This window comes from Nyctereutes procyonoides, unplaced genomic scaffold (genome assembly GCF_905146905.1).
Source record: "Nyctereutes procyonoides isolate TBG_1078 unplaced genomic scaffold, NYPRO_anot_genome, whole genome shotgun sequence".
In the NCBI taxonomy this organism is placed as follows: Eukaryota; Metazoa; Chordata; class Mammalia; order Carnivora; family Canidae; genus Nyctereutes; species Nyctereutes procyonoides.
In genome coordinates this window covers 14,512,182-14,529,611 of record NW_026575021.1, presented here as the reverse complement: position 1 = coordinate 14,529,611, position 17,430 = coordinate 14,512,182, and the positions used below count along the sequence as shown (strand labels likewise).

The window sequence follows — 17,430 nt, the reverse complement described above, 5'->3', positions numbered from 1 at the left end:
TGAGTGAAGTAAGTCAATCAGAGAAGGACAAACAGTGTATGTTCTCATTCATTTGGGGAATATGAATAATAGTGAAAGGGAATATAAGGGAAGGGAGAGGAAATGTGTGGGAAATATCAGTAAGGGAGACAGAACATAAAGACTCCTAACACTGGGAAATGAACTAGGGGTGGTGGAAGGGGAAGAGGGCAGGGGGTGGGGGTGAATGGGTGACGGGCACTGAGGGGGACACTTGACGGGATGAGCACTGGGTGTTATTCTGTATGTTGGTAAATTGAACACCAATAAAAATTAATTTATTTAAAAAAAGGAAATTCAGAGTTGTAATCAATAGCCACTTAATTTTCTCTGTCATTAATTATTTGGTAATGTAATCAGGACAGACACAATTACTTTGGGCAATTAAGAAGCAACTTTTCCCAAGTTACTAAGTAGATGGCAATAAAAATAGAAAATAAAATCCATATACCCTGTTAGCAGTTTATTTTTATGCATTTCAGCGGAATTTATGCAATTTAAAGTGATGTTAAAATAAGAGCATTGATTTTATGCAGAAAGAGAACCAATTAAGTGTAATACTTAATTTTTCCTGTTATAATTTATGGGAGTAGTTAATCCATGATTAAAAAAGAAAATGTTAAAAAAAATCAATTTTTCTTTTTTTTTTTAATTGAGTCTCCAAGTTATTTGGGGAATCACAGCTCCTATGTTCCTTCCACAGTGGTTTTTGTATCTTTGCTTTTGTGTGACAGGCCATTATATTCCTTCAGAGTTGTTCTCAAACACTGATTCGATCTCTTCACGTTGTGTGCACTGAGCTGTGCAGCACCTGTTTCTCTCAGAGGCCTGCTCTAATCAACGTGCACCTTCTACAACCAGGAGAGGGAATCAGCATTCACCTTATTACCTGCTGCTCCCTTGCCGTCTTCCAATAGACAGCCCCTCCCACCGTCCCCCTAACCCACTACCCTCGGTTTATGCCATGATTTGTCCTTCCTCCATGAAGGACATAAGTAAAATAATTCATCATCTTCTTAAAACTGTCACTCCTTCAACTTCCTAAACTCAATAGTCCTCTCTCTCTCTCTCTCTCTCTCTCTCTCTCCCCCCTATTTCTGTGCCCCAATTCTTAAATAAATTATTCTCAAACTATCACATATATCAAGAACTTGATAAAAATAATTCAGAAGGTATAGATTGGGACCCAGATATATATATCTCTCTCTTTTTTAAAAGCATCCAAGGTGGTGTTCCATGTATGTATTACTTCAGTAAGGCATCCACATCCAAGATCTCATGCTTTGAATCCTGTGTCTCTACCAACAAACTCCCACTCGCCTGCTATTCTTATTTCTTCCTTCCACATCACCTCTTTTCAACTTTATCATGACTTCAAGCCTTCTACCGATCACCAGTTTCCTCTAATTCTTACCCCGTGTTCATGAACTCTGATGGACCTGCTAGCTGCTCACCTAAACACCCCTGCGTCATCGAATGATGACTATAGTGGTATCTTAGAAACTTCTACTTACCAGAATTTTCTCTCTTTTTTTTTCTCTTGCCATGCTATACCTGTGAGTTATTATCTAGTCTTTTAAGGAAAAAATAACATTTTTTCTCATTATAATATTGTAAATTTTCATCATAAAATGTAAAAACTATATAGCATAATAATATTTTTGAAAACTTGTTTATCTCAGTAATAATTTTTTTAAAGAATTATTTATTTATTTTAGAGAGACAGTGAGGGAGATTGTGGGATGGGTAGAGGGGGAGAGAAAGAGTTTCCTCAAGCCAAATCCCCACTGAGTGCAGAGCTCCACATGGTGTTCCATTCTAGGACCCCAAGATCATGATCTGAGCTTAAATCAAAAGTCAGACACTTAAGGGACTGAGCCATTCAGGTTCCCCATCTTAGTAATAATTTTATTACCAATTTTATAATAGCAAATCGTAATAATTTTTACTCTCCTTGAACCTGTAGTCCCAATCACATTTCTTCATTCTCTTTCCTAACTTTACCATGAAAAGCAAGTTAATCCAATGTACACTGTGCCACACTCTCTAAAATCTCCTAAACTTCTGCCTCCATCCCTGGAAATTTGCTGTTTCTATCCCATCTGACCATTCTGAGAACTTGAACTATTAATTTTTTATAAATTTGTGTTTTTATCTTTTCTTTTCTCCCCAAAATTCCTAGGAGAAAACATAGAAGAGCTTCCTGGTGCTTGGCCTTTGGCAATGATTTCTTGAATATGACACCAAAAGCACAGACCACAATAGCAAAAATAGGCAAATAGAAATGAAAAAGATCCTCATTTCAATTTTGTGGCTATTAAAAATAGTATACTGTATAATAAATACATAATAGAGTTACCAAATTTTACAACTTACCAAGAATGGACAAAAAATGAAAAGAAAATGAGGTATTTAAACTATTAAAGAATGTAAAATTGCATTAAGAATTTCTCACAATGAAAACTTTAGTTTTACATCGCTTTAACAGCCCAGTCAGCTAAGAAATAATGTGTCTTATGCAAATTCTTTCAGAGAATAAAAAACACTGAAAGACTTCCCAACTCACTTTATGAATCTGGCATAAACTTGATACCAAATGCCATACAGTATATTACCAAAAAAAGGGAGAATTATGCAACATTTGTAGCAAAAATCGTAAATGTGGAAATATATAAAAAGTATATGTATTTTGTTAAAAATTGTATATTACTGAAATACAAAGTTTCTTTAATATTACAAATTAATATTTATAAATTACTATTAAATAAAATTAAATTATAACTATATAATTTATATAAAATTTAAATGTTAATAATTATAAATTAGCTATTAATAAATTACCTATTAATTAAATAAATTACCTATTTGAACATAAAATAAAAAAATTATAAAATTACTTTAATACATACAGAAAAACAGTTAATAGAATTAAATATCCACTTAAGATAATTAGTAAATGTCAATTTTCAGATTAGTAGATTCAATCCAATTACAACAAAATCTTTACTATTTTTGTAAGACTGACTTAAGAATAACAACAACAACAACAACAACAAAAAACAACAACAAAAAATTCATGAAATTTTCATGGGAATGCCAGGGGCCAAGAACAGCCTAGATACTCTTGAAGATCAAGGTTGGAAGATTTGCTATTTTAGAAAGCAATATGAATTACGAAGCTACAACAACTAGTCAAGTTTAGAATTGGGATAAGGACAAACAAATTAAGCAACAAAACAAAATAAAAGGCCCAGAAACAATTCCATACCTATGTGGACAATTGGTTGAAAACAAAACCAGCACTTCAAAGCAGCAGGAAAAGAATTGATTTTATTTTATTTTTTATTTTAATTCAATTTTCTTTCAAGTTTTTATTTGAATTCTGGTCAGTTGACACAGTGTAATATTAGTTTCACATGTAGGATTTAGTGATTCATCACTTACATACAACACCCAGTGCTCATCATAGCAAGTACGCCCCTTAATCCCCACCACCTATTTAGCCCATCCATCTGCCCACCTCTCCTCCAGCAACCCTCAGTTTATTCTCTATAGGTAAGAGTCTGTTTTATGGTTTGCCTCTCTCTCTCTCTCTCTTTTTTAACCCCTATGTTCATCTGTTTTGTTTCTTAAATTCCTCATATAAATGAAATCATGTGGTATTTGTCTTTCTCTGACTGACTTATTTAGCTCAGCATAATACTCTCTAGCTCCATCCACATCATTGCAAATGTCAAGATTTCATGATTTTTTTATGACTCAGTGATATTATGGTGTGTGTGTGTGCGTGTGTGTATCACATCTTTACCCATTAATCTATTGAGGGACATTTTGGCTGTTTCCATAATTTGACCATTGTTGATGATGCTGCTATAAACACCAGGGTACACGTACACCCTTGAATCTATATTTTTGTATCCTTTGGGTCAATACCTAGTAGTGCAATTGCTGGATCATCGGGTGGTTCTATTTTTAAATCTTTGAGGAAGCTCCATACTCTCCTCCAGAGCGGCTGCATCAGTTTGCGTTCCTGCCAACAGTGTAAGAGGTTCCCCTTTCTCTGCATCCTCACCAGCATCTATTGTTTCCTGAGTTGTTAATTTTAATCATTCTGACAGGTGTGAGGTGGTATCTCATTGTGGTTTTGCTTTGCATTTCCCTGATGAAGAGGGATGTTGAGCATCTTTTCAGATGTCTGTTAGCCATCTGGATGTCTTCTTTGGAAAAATATCTAATTTTTTTCTGCCCATTTCTGGACTGGATTATTTGAGTTTTCAGTGTTGAGTTTGATAGGTCTTTATAGATTTTGGACATGATGCTAACCCTTATCAGATCATTTGCAAACATCTTCTCCCATTCAGTAGGCTGCTTTTTAGTTTTGTTGATTTTTCCTTTGCTGTGTAGGAGTTTTTATCTTGATGAAGTCCCAAAAGTTCATTTTTGCTTTTGTTTCTCTTATCTCCAAAGACGTGTCTAGTAAGAAGTTGCTGTGGCCGAGGTCAAAGAGGTTGCTACCTATGTTCTCCTCTAGGATTTTGATGGTTTCCTGTCTCACATGTAGGTCTTTCATCCATTTTGAATTTAGCTTTGTTGATGGTGTAAGAAAGTGCTCCAGTTTCATTCCACATGTGGCCGTCCAGTTTTTCCAACACCATTTGTTGAAGAGACTGTCTTTTTTCCATTGGAAATTCTTTCCTGCTTTGTCAAAGATTAGTTGACCAAATAGTTGTGGCTCCATTTCTGTTCCATTGATCTACATATCTGTTTTGTGCCAGTACCATACTTTCTTGATTATAATACCTTTAAGTCCAGAATTTTGAGATCTCCAGCTTTGCTTTTCTTTTTTCAAGATTGCTTTGGCTATTTGGGGCCTTTTATGGTTACACATGAATTTTAGGATTCTTTGTTCTAGCTCTGTAAGAAATGCTGGTTAATATTTTGTTGTAAAGATTTACTTATTTGTTTTAGAGAGAGATCTTGAGAGTGAGGGGAGGGACAGAGGGAAAATGTCAAGCAGACTCCTAACTGAGTAGGGAGCTTGAGGTGGGGCTCCTTCTCACGACCCTGAGATCATGACCTGGGCCGAAACCGAGTCAGACACTCAACCAACAGAGCCACCATGCTGGTGGTATTTTTTTTTTCTTTTAATTCATGAAAGACACATGGAGAGAAGCAGAGACATAGGCATAGGGAGAAGCAGGCTTTCTGTGGGGAGCCCGATGTGGGATTCAATCCCAGGACCCTGGGATTACAACCTGAGCCAAAGGCAGATGCTCAACCACTGAGCCACCCCAGGCCCCCCTTGTGGTATTTTTGTAGAGATTGCATTAAATGTGTAAATAGCTTAGTATAGACATTTTAACAATATTTGTTCTTCTGATTCATGAGCTTGGAATGTTTTTCCATTTCTTTGTATCATCTTCAATTTCTTCCATAAATATTTTATAATTTTTGGATTACAGTTCTTTTACAGATTGCTTTTAAAATAACTGATGCTAGATCAATTAGGGATCCACATGGGGAAAAATGAAATTTGATCTTTACCTCATAAGATACATAGATCATTTATCTGCTTTGTAGAAGTTTGCATTGTGCCACTTTGCTTTTATTAAAGACCTACATTAATACCTGTCTTTCTAACAGAAGTACAAAGAGGATTTTTGCTTTTATGAAAAAAAGGTGAAAAGCAAAAATAAGGTTCAGCATGTGTTTTGCAGTGCGCTGCTCTAGAGACAGTGTGAAGGGCTCCAGCAAGCTCCTTCCTTGGGAACTACACCAAGCCTCTCAACACTAAGCCACAATAGCTTTGACCTGTGTGGTGAACAGCTGCGCTGTATCTTGATTTATTTTGTTTATCCATCAGCACAATGTGTCCTAAAGTATCAGAAAAGCCTAAGAGAGGTTACTTTTGAGGGGTCAGAGAAAGCTTAAAAAATTTTCCATGTAAATTAATGGTAACTGCTGCTTTGCATTAAATGTGCAAATAGCTTAGTATAGGCATTTTAACCTGCAAAAGGTTTCATAGGATTGCTCTACTTTTGGATAGAAGGGGAAACCTGAAGATCCATTCTAGGTGCAAGGATTCCTAAGTGTGAGTTGTAAGACGAGGAAACTAAAACTTCATTTTTATAACATATATTTCAAGACTGACAAGATGTTTTGAACACGGCTAGCAGTAGAATGCATGATCAAGTAAGTGCATGACAGGTGTATTGTCTCAAAACATTTGTCCATTTTGCAAAAAAGGAGATGGTATTTGCCAACTGAACTGAAAGTGCCTTTTTGATTGGGTCTGGAGTGATCATTAGTCATCCCCTTAGCAATCATTTCCTCTTCCTTATGTCTTTTTAGAAAAGAGGTCATTGGAAAAACCACATCTCTTAAATTATTCCTCTTTTCTGGTTTGACAGTCATAGAATATGGATGGGTGTTTGCCCACCTCCAGCTCCATGGATACACATGGAGTAATTTGTGCAAATTGGCATAAGCACAAGCCCTGTTGCTAAATCATGGGTTCAGGGATGAAAAACGACCTCAGTATAAGCCAACTGCCATGTAATATTTGCTCTAGCCACAGTTATTGGTTTACATTAGTCCAAGCAGAGTGAAGCTCAGAACTTATTTGATCATAGTGGAAAGCTACGTAAGCGTAAATGAGGAAATCTCAACTGTAGTCTATAATGTCTGTTGGAAAACATTTTGCAATGAAGGAAGCCAACCTCAGGAAGAAGCCAACACACAAAAAAGATAATTTAGCCAGGAGAATTACTGAGAATTTGGTTACTTTTCTTGTTAAGAAAAATTAACATCCCGAGTTTTCCAGCTCAGCTCTGTAGATGCCTGCATTTTCCCTCAGCTCTCGCGTCTCCCCCACCTCATAATCCTCCGCCAAACCTCACCAAAGTGTGTTTCCTTCCCTTTAGTTCAATATTTCTTTCCTGGGAAACTCAAACAACAGCTTTCTCTTTTCACAAGGAGGACGTCTTTTCCCTTCAGGCTTCGGCCTGGCTAAGGTAAAGTTACTGCAGCATCCTTGCTACTCTGGTGGAAGAAAGCCAGAGGAAGCTGGTTATTTGCAGAGCTGGTCTAGAATTTCAAAGCACAGCTCAGAGGACTGGGAAGGTCACTTATAGAGGTATTTGGGGTTCCTGAGATCTCAAAGATCTTTAAACAGCTTGCCTGAGATTACACAGTTAGTGAAGAAAAAGGAAGGAAACGTCCTAGAAATTAGTGATTTGGGCTTAAAAAACACTCAAGCACTTTAGGGATAGTCAAAAGTTATAGTCTCTATCGTACCTTCCAGAATTCAAATAATTCAATTTTTTTAAAATTTATTTATTTATGATAGTCACAGAGAGAGAGTGAGAGGCAGAGACACAGGCAGAGGGAGAAGCAGGCTCCATGCACCGGGAGCCTGACGTGGGATTCGATCCCGGGTCTCCAGGATCGCGCCCTGGGCCAAAGGCAGGCGCCAAACCGCTGCGCCACCCAGGGATCCCCAGAATTCAAATAATTCAGGTAAATCTTTTCATTTGTAATTAGAATAGCAACCAGAATAATTCTCTGCTATATAGATATTTCCATCTTTTATTTATTTTCTCTTAGATTCCAAGAATAAGCCATGCCTTTGGAACTGATACTACTCACTCTAGACAGGATTTAAAAGAAAACATCTTTCAAAAATAGACTTGTTCATTCTCAGATGTGAAATGGACTTCAGAAAGTTGATCGCCAGAAAATGTTGAGAAAAATTAGACCGTTGTAGGCCCCTCCAGAATCGCGTCTCTACAGCATCCTGCTGATGACTCTTGTGTATAGCGGACTTTCCCTTCTATGTATAAGTTGATAAGCTTAAGTATTCCAGGTCTCTGGTTTTGTATTCATTCACTTACTTGATTTTTAAAAGAAACTTATGAGGTTGGAAGTAGGCTTTTCTTGCTATTTGTTTATTTTTACGGGTGGAGACACTGAATTTCCAAAATCACCCATCTGACAAGTGAGGGAACCTAGGCTTTGGATCCAGATATAGTTACTTCAGGATCAGAATACTTTCACCTGGGACACCTGGATGCCTCCGTGGTTGAGCATCTGCCTTTGGCTCAGGTCATGATCTCGGAGTCCTGGTATCGAGTCTCACACCAGGCTCCCTGCAGGGAGCCTGCTTCTCCCTCTGCTTGTGTCTCTGCCTCTGTGTGTGTGTCTCAGATGAATAAATAAATAAAATCTTAAAAATTATTTCACCTATACTGACTTTCCTCCAAATTTAGACAGACGCAGAATTAAATAAAGATACAGAATAGATAAAAGATATCCTCAAGACAAGCAAAAGTGACATATGTGTTATCTCTAGTGATGAAGAATGCATGAATTAATTCCCCTATTCTGTTCTATTATGGTGAGGTCTAATCTACTAAAATTACCATTTGTTTAGACAATAAAAATTTGAAATTATTTTGTTTTGTAAGAACTTTTCTGGGATCAGTGCAGAAAGAAAAGCTGAACTTCATTTCACAATGGAGAATAAGCATAAACTAATTTCTCTTCCTCAAATTCAGTGGGACTCTTACAGTAGACTGCTTCTCTGGAGAAGGTTTAGTTGGTTTTCTAGACTATAAAAGAATAAGCGGAACTTTTTCCAAATCTACTATTGCCTGGATGGTTTTATTTCTTTCAGAGACCTTTGAGAAAGAAATGGTATGAAGGAACTATCACTGAATTGGATTTTTGTAGTGTATATAAGTGAAAGCATTCAATATGCTCTAATATTTCTTCCTTGAGAATGGACTACCCAAAGTGATTCAATCAACATTTATTGATTATCTTTTATGTTTAATGGTTTGTGTTTGTTCCTGGAAGGCTTTAGGTTGCAGATGTATGAAAGCATATCACATAGATTTCCCATACTCAAAATATTTATAAATTTGTTGGAAACTTTCTTTCTTTCTTGAATTTCCCAAAGTGTAGCAGAGAGACTATTTCCATTATTTCTAAATAGAATAGACATTCAGCAAAAATATTTCTGTTGAGTATCTCCTACATGCCAGACACTATTCAGGATTATGCAATATAGCAGCAAATGAGACTTTAAAACATTCCACATTCTTGACATTCTTGAAACTTATATTTTTATAAAAAGAGAAACTTATTTGCCTAAAAAATAAGGAGAATAATGACCAGAAATAAATTTACACCAAACAGGTGACAAAGGATGAATAATTAATATCCATTCAGAAAATTAACACCCATTCAGAAAACCAACATTAACTGAGCATTAGACTTGAAATCAAATGAGCCATATTCGTTTTGGTTTGCCCTATTTCTCCATATTAAATATTACCTTCTCTAGAAGAATGGTTGTGAAAGCCTTTGCATAGAGCTCATTTGCATAATGGCTTTTCTATTTTTTACCTAGTAAATGGATTTATAATATTTCTATTAAAATAATCAGTCTCTCTGACTTGGAAAGCATAGAATTGTTTAAATCCTACAATATTTTGGTTTATACAATCTTTGTAAGCCTAGGCTTCTGGATTCAGATTGGACCATGGCAAGGATTGATTCAAGCAAAAATCCACAAAGACACTGACAATAACAAACAAAATAATGACAAGAAGCAGAACAAGTCTCTCAGATTCCTCAAATACATAATATATTCCTTTAATCCATCCAGGATTCTAACATACCTGGACAACTAAAAAATTAGAAGATGGCTTTTGGTAGTTTTACCAGTGATGATTTGAATGACTGAAAACATTTGTTGTTGCAAAAGGATTCACACTTAGTTTTCTATAATAAGCTTTCCTTTAGCATTTGAAACTGGCTGATATGTAAATGTTACCTTTATATATTAAGTTGTATATCTTCCTGTGGCAAACAGAATATTTTAGCAGAAGTTTTATTAGAGAAATGGTAGATTTTTTGGGACTCTAGTATCAACTTTTCACTAGGGCTTATTTTTGAAAAAGTTTAAAACCTGATCTGGAAATTAAAGTATTTGGTAAGTCAACTGATAACCACATTCTGAGAAGCAAATAGCATTTCTGATAAAATGTGTAAATAATTTATGAAGGAAAATAATGGGACAGACTTCTTTTCTTGGAAAGTAGTAACCTAGCTATCCAGAGTCTAGTGGCCTTAAATCAGACATTCTTTTTTTTTCCTATAAATTCTCACAATAATTTTTCTAATTATATACTATTTTTCTAATTATCAACTATATCAATAATTTTTAAAATTATTGTCCCACAAATGCCTCAACTAAGAGATAAATGTTCTTGCACTAAGAGTCTTGGGATAACTGGATACTCACATGCAAAAGAAAGAAGTTCCTTACCTCACACCATATGCAAAAATTAATTCAAACTTGATTATAGACCTAAATGTAAAGCTAAATTTATAAAACTCTTAGGAGAAATGGGCATAAATCTTTGTGACCTTGGTTTGGGCAATGGTTTCTTAGAAATAACATCAAATGTACAAGAAAGTACAAGTACAAGAAACCAAAGAAAAAATACACAAAAAATGTTTGTGCTTCAAAGGACATCATCAAAAAAGCCCACAAAATGGGAGGAAATATTTTCCAAACACATCTCTGATAAAGAACATGTATCAAAAATATATTAAGAATTCATACAACATAACAGTGAAAAAGCAAATAAGCCAGTTAATAAGTAGACAAAAGAACTGAGTATTTCTCCAAAGAAGATGGGAAGGGCAAACAAGCACACAAAAAGTTGCTCAACATAGTTAACCATCAGGAAATGTAAATCAAAACCACAATAAGACCCACTTCAGACTCACTAGGATTATAGTATAAAAGATGTGCAATAACAGTATGAATGAGGATATAGAGAAATTGTAATCCTCATATATCTCTGGTAGGAATGCAAAATGGTGCAGCTGCTTAAGAAAGTAACATGGGGAAAATAAAAGGAAAAGAAAGGAACATGGCAATTCCTCAAAAAGTTATAGTGGGGTTATCACATGACCTTGTGATTCTACTCCTAGGTATATATCCAAGAGAACCAAAAATTTATGTGCATACAAAACCTTGTGTGCAAAAATTTTCATATCCATATTAGTGACAATAGCCCAAATGTACAGACACTCAAAACTTCACCTACTGATAAATCTATAAGGACCACATATTGTATGATTCTATTTATATGAAATGCTCAGAATGCCTACAGAGATATAAAGTAGTTAGTGGGGGCCTAGAACTGGGCCTGAGCATGAGAGGATAGATGAAAGGAGGGAAACCAGTGTTAATGGTCCCTGCATTTCTTTTGAAGGTGGTAAAAATATTCTGAAAACACATAGTGGTGATGGTTGCATAACTTTGTGAAAATACTAAGAACCACCAAATTGTGCACTTAAAAGGATGAATTTTGTGATATGTTACTTATATCTCAATAAAGCTGTTAAAAAATAAGAACTATTTTAATTGACTTGTTAAAAGCCATTTAATTTGAAGAAAAACTATATTAAAACTTTGAAATATAATTATAAGCAAATTATACAAATACAAATGACAAGAAGCAGAATAAGTCTCTCAGATTCCTCGAATACATAATGTATTCCTTTAATCCATCCATATAAATACAAATATTAATTATATTTGTATTTCTAAAGATTAGTTCTAATATATAAAAAAAATAAGAATAGTATTGATATCTGAGTCTAAAATGCATTGAATATTTGTTATTTGAAGGCAGCTCATTATCTTTCAGAAAAGTCAATCCACAACATCTTTATAAACAAATAATGGAAAAATTGTCTTATAATTAATAAAAAATCAGACTTAATTTCACTTTTTGCTAATTATTACTCATGAATTTTTTTTACGCATCCTCTGAAATTTCTACAGCTAATTAGAAATTAGGCTTTGCTGAAGTGACACCTATTCATTACCAGTACGTTTTGCTGCACTAAAAAAAAAAAAAAAAAGAAAAAAAAAAAAGAAAAAGACAGAGGCATTTTAAGTAAATAGAAAGCACTTCTCAAGCCTTGTTCTTTTACCACCCTCAATTCATATATCTCTAAGATCTCATATCTTAAGGAAAGCAAAATCTGACAAGGTGGGTAATCTACTCTTTTATCTGTAAACTCAGATGTCCAGCCCCAACATGTGTTTTTCAATCCTGACTAGAATTTGTCCCCATAGTAAAGATGTCTTGTCCACAATACTGTTCTTTTCTTTAATAATAAATTTATTTTTTATTGGTGTTCAATTTGCCAGCATACAGAATAACACCCAGTGCTCATCCCGTCAAGTGCCCCCCTCAGTGCCCATGACCCATTCACCCCCACCCCCCGCCCTCCTCCCCCTCCACCACCCCTACTTGGTTTCCCGGAGTTAGGAGTCTTCATGTTCTGTCTCCCTTTCTGATATTTCCCACACATTTCTTCTCCCTTCCCTTATATTCCCACAATACTGTTCTAACAATCCTTCTCCCACCCAGGCAGCCACGTGTATATAGTATGACTCCTTCCTCGTGACAAGGGTGATTGTCATGGGGTAGACACGTGACATAAGCTGAGCCAATTGCACTTTCCCAATGGGTTCCTTGGAGAATTCTAATAAAGTGTCTTATGTGATATTTCGTGATTAATGCAGGTTCTATGGAAACACAAAGTATGCATTCTTAACCCAGGTGCTCAGGGAATGCATAACCAGGCCCGAAGAACACTGGAGAAAGAAAGAAAAGAAATCTGCAGTATTGGACTCTTCCAGGGTCTCCTTTGCTCCAAAATATCTGATATTCACCAGAATCCCTTTACTCTTCTGGAAGTTCCTGTTTTTTTTTTGTTTTGTTTTGTTTTGTTTTGTTTTGTTTTTGTTTTTGTTTTTTTGCAGGTTAACTAGATTTAATGGAACTAAATGATTATACAATAACATTTTATATACATTCAAAGAGACCTTGCAACTTTTTTGGGAATTGCAGAAAGCAAGCACTTGTGAGCCCATTCCTTTTGGGGAATCATTTTTAGACCTGGAACTGGAGATTAGTATTTTGGTCTTTTCACTTCAACTCCATCAGCCTCCATCTTCTTCCTCTTCTCAATGATCGCACTAATCTTCCACTGGCGATCAAGCTCTGCCTTATCATTGGTTTCCTTGAAGCGTCTGGTTTTCCACCCTTCAGACATCTTGATGCCATACTGGAATGCAGCCTTGGGCAAAGCCTCCTTGTTGTTCATATATTCGCTGTATTCCTCCTGGGTATCAAAGTCCCAGCGGCCTAAGGGGCCTTTCTTATTACCCTGGTCCATTTTGCTGTAATCCACCTCCTCATCACTATCCACAGCCATGTCATCCATCGTGGCTGGGTAACATTCGGCATAACTGTTGGACATTCCAAAAAAGTCTCCTAGTTGCTTTTTGTCCTCTGGCTTCTTCAGCGACTCAGTGCCTTCCCAGCCAGCAGACCCAGCAAACTTTTCATTGATTGACTTAATCAACTCCTTAGCAGATCCAGGTCCTTTGTCAATGTCCATGGGCTCATCATCCACTTTCGGCTTCTCAAAGTAGCTGTGCCTCTTCTTCTCTTCCTCTCTCTCTCGGTCCCGCTCCCGCTCCCGGTCTCTCTCCCAATCACGCTCTCGCTCCCGATATCTCTCCCGCTCCTTATCCCGAGGAGTCTTGGTTGTGGATGGCACATAATCCCCAATGTCTTCAAATATATTCATGTCGGCCTCAGGGGGTTTCTTCTCTTCCATCTTCCCTTTATCCTTCTTCTTGAGCTTCCTATTGCGGGTACCCTGACGCAGGTATGAAAGGATCTGGGTGAGCTTGCTGATTAGGATGTCATTTGTGGTCAGTGTGGTCTGGGCCTCCATGGTGGGGCAATCTGCTTTGCTGCGGATCAGTGTGGTGGGGTTATCCGTGTCAGCATACTCATCATCCAGGTCTACCACATAGGCCATGCAGCCTGGGAGGAACAGCTCATTCCGTTCATACGCCTTGCTCCTGAAGAGTGTGCGGTAAACATTGCGGCCCAAGCGCGTCTTAAATTCAATTTTATTCTTAGGATCTTCATTTTTCTTGGTTTCCTTCTGAGGCTCTTCCATAAGTTCTTCCTCTTCTTTCTCTTTGCTGGCAATCTCAGCTCGTACCTTTTGAAGCAGAGCAAAATCCAACCCTTTCACCAAATGAGTATGTTCCATGTCACCACCCAAGAACTTGGACTCCTGGATCAACTGTCTTCTCTTCTCTGCAGCTGACTTAGAGACTGTCATCCCATATATATAAAATGGATATGTGGCTATAAGACACCATACAGGAAATGAGTAGTTATGTATTTTATTTTATATGCCAATCTACTTTATTGCGACAAGATAAGAGGTTTGAATCACGACTTGTGAAAACCTGTAGTAAAATACCTTAAGCTGTTAACTGTAAGGTGTGGAAAAGGAGTTGCTCAGTGGATTGGTCATATGTTGTGGACTACTTAGGTCTGCATTTGTTACTGTGCTAATAAACAATATCAAAACAAACAAACAAACAAAAGAGGGGCGCTGGCCCTCCCGTGGGCCCTCCCGTGGGCCCTCCCGTGGGCCCGCCCGGCCCGCCCGCGCTGGAGCGGGGCTCACTGCTGTGCTGTCTGAACCCACACGCGTGAAGACTTTGGTTTCCCCATAAACCAGAGACTCAGAGCCGTGTTTTGTCAGCTGCAATGCCACGACGTCTACCGACTGGATCCTGGAGTCGCAGAATATCAGTGAGCTCAAGTCGGAGATCAGCTCCTTGAAGGGGCTGCTCTTCAATCGGAGGCAGTGCCCACCGTCCCCCTCGGCCCCGGAGATCCCGGCCCGGCAGATCCCCGTCAGGTCCCCGTCACCCTCCAGCCCCGCTGCCGCCAACGGCCACAGCCCCGAGGGCTCCACGGCCGCCTACCACCTGCTGGGCCCCCAGGAGGAGCGCCGGGGGTGCTGGACGTGAAGGGCCAGGTGAGGATGGAGGTGCAGGTGCAGGCGCAGGGCGAGGAGGAGAAGAGGGAGGACGAGGAGGACGAGGAGGACGGGGAGGACGAGGAGGTGAGCCACGTGGATGGGGAGGACTGCCTCGGGGTGCAGCGGGAGGACCGCCGGGGCGGGGACGGTGGAGAAGCTGCGCCGGCCCGAGGGCGCCAGCAAGGAGCGCGAGCGGGACTGAGCGCCCGGGGCTCCCGGCGGGCCCTGGGCGGCCCCCTCGCCTGCGGGGCTCGGGGCGGGGGCCTGGTCGCCGAGCACCTGCCGACCTCGACCTCGCACCTGCATGACAAGAGGTAGTCTACGTACCTGGCTCCTGACCCTCGGGGGCTGCTGCCACCCCTGCTGCCCACCACCTCCCAGGGGCCGGGATCGGCGCCTCCTTCTAGAAGCCTCACCCCGTGCCCTTGCCGCCGGGCCGCCCCCGCCCGCCTGCCGGCCTCGCTTCCGCCTCGCGAGTCCGCGGCCCCTGCGGCGACCCTGGTCCTCGCGTCCCCGCGCCGGCGTCGGGCCTCCCCGCCTGCCCGCCCGGGACGCGCCCCGCTGGACGCTACTGCTGTACGTAATCGTGAGACGCTAATAGCTTGGGAGGACCACGGGCTGCCACGCAGGCTGCAGAATGACTCTGGCCGTGGTACCTGGGTGGAGGAGGGCCCAGGAAGCTCCATGGTGTTAGAAGCCTCTCATGATGGCTGCTGTGTGTGTCACCGAGTGGGTGAGGACGACCGGATCACCAGAAAGGCCGAGGCCCCGTGCGTCACCATCAGGGGTGTCTCCCCAGGACCCCCACTATGTCACGCTGGTTGGAGTTGAAGGAGCAGATGTGGCTGGACGCAACATGGTTACAAAGACGCAGCTGCTCGGGTGTCCTATGGATGCCGCAGACCCAACTCTGTTATCTAGCTTGAGTTACTCTCCTGATCAAAACAGAGCCCTCGATGTCCCACATGCTGATCCGTGTGACTTTGTCCCAGTGTGGGACAGGCTGCCCTGTGTTCCTTCACCCATCACTGAAGGAGCCTGCAAGAAGATTGGTTGCTGCTACAATTCGGAGGTGAATTTCTGTTATTATGGAAACACAGTGACCTCACACCGTACCCAAGATGGCTACTTCTACACCGCTGTGTCTCGGAATGTGACCTCACCCCCACTTCTCTTGAATTCTGTGCGCTTGGCCTTCAGGAATGATGTGGAATGTACCCCTGTGATGGCAACACACACTTTTGCCCTATTCTGGTTTCCATTTAACTCCTGTGGTACCTACCACAAGACGGATCACTGGAGACCAGGCAGTATATGAAAATGAGCTGGTTGCAGCTAGAGATGTTAGAACTTGGAGCCATGGTTCTATCACCCGTGACAGTATTTTCAGGCTCCGAGTTAGCTGCAGCTACTCTATAAGTAGCAATGCCCTCCCAGTTAATGTCCACGTGTTTACATTTTCACCACCGCATTCTGAGACCCAGCCTGGGCCCCTCACTCTGGAACTCAAGATTGCCAAGGATAAGCACTATGGTTCCTACTACACTGTTGGTGACTACCCAGTGGTGAAGCTACTTCGGGATCCCATTTATGTGGAGGTCTCTATCCGCCACAGAACAGACCCCCACCTGGGGCTGCTCCTCCATTACTGTTGGGCCACACCCAGCAGAAACCCACAGCATCAGCCCCAGTGGCTCATGCTAGTGAAAGGGTCCCCTACACTGGAGACAACTATCAGACGCAGCTGATTCCTGTCCAGAAAGTCCTGGATCCTCCATTTCCATCTTACTACCAGCGCTTCAGCATTTTTACCTTCAGCTTTGTAGACTCGGTGACAAAGTGGGCACTCAGGGGACCGGTGTATCTGCACTGTAGTGCATCCGTCTGCCAGCCTGCTGGAACACCGTCCCGTATGATAACCTGTCCTGTTGCCAGGCGAAGAAGAAACTCTAACCTCCATTTTCACAACCATACTGCTAGCATTTCTAGCAAGGGTCCCATGATTCTACTCCGAGCCCCTAAAGACTCAGAAAAGCTCCATAAATACTCAAGTCTTCCTGTAGACTCTCAAACTCTGTGGATGGCAGGCCTTTCTGGGACCTTAATCGTTGGAGCCTTGTTAGTGTCCTACTTAGCTATCAGGAAATGGAGATGAAGTATTCCAGTTGTGTTAATAAAACCAGGCTGTACTAAAAAAAAAAAAAAAAAAAAAAAAAAAAAAAAAAAAGATGTCCTGGGAGTGAAGGACCGTGTAGAAAAGAACCACAACTTTTCTCCTGAAGCTGAAGATGAGTTGGAGCCTGCCAGGAAAAAAAGGAGAGAAAGAACAACTTACCTACCTGGAATCTGAAGAATTTTGGAAAATTCTAAAAGCAAAATCAAAGCACACAGGAATACTCAAAGAGGCTGAGGCTGAGCTGCAAGAACGCTATTTTGAGCCATTGGTGAAAAAAGAACAAA

General features: G+C 40.0%; 2 protein-coding genes and 1 pseudogene across 2 annotated transcripts; 2 read left to right on the top strand and 1 right to left on the bottom strand.

Annotated features, from left to right (window-relative positions):
• Positions 1-12,866: 12,866 nt before the first annotated feature.
• On the bottom strand, positions 12,867-14,256 carry LOC129519467 (protein Red-like). The gene has a single exon (XM_055339990.1). It carries the CDS (start codon positions 14,254-14,256, stop codon positions 13,024-13,026), a length of 1,233 nt encoding a protein of 410 aa, XP_055195965.1. The 3' UTR covers positions 12,867-13,023.
• A 47-nt stretch (positions 14,257-14,303) lies between these two features.
• On the top strand, positions 14,304-15,172 carry LOC129519461 (peroxisomal membrane protein PEX14-like; annotated as a pseudogene).
• A 102-nt stretch (positions 15,173-15,274) lies between these two features.
• On the top strand, positions 15,275-17,125 carry LOC129519453 (zona pellucida sperm-binding protein 4-like). Its single transcript, XM_055339968.1, is given in 5 exon segments — positions 15,275-15,442; positions 15,562-15,687; positions 15,689-16,249; positions 16,251-16,683; positions 16,686-17,125. Coding segments are annotated over 5 exon segments (1,728 nt in total).
• The last annotated feature ends 305 nt before the right edge of the window (positions 17,126-17,430 follow it).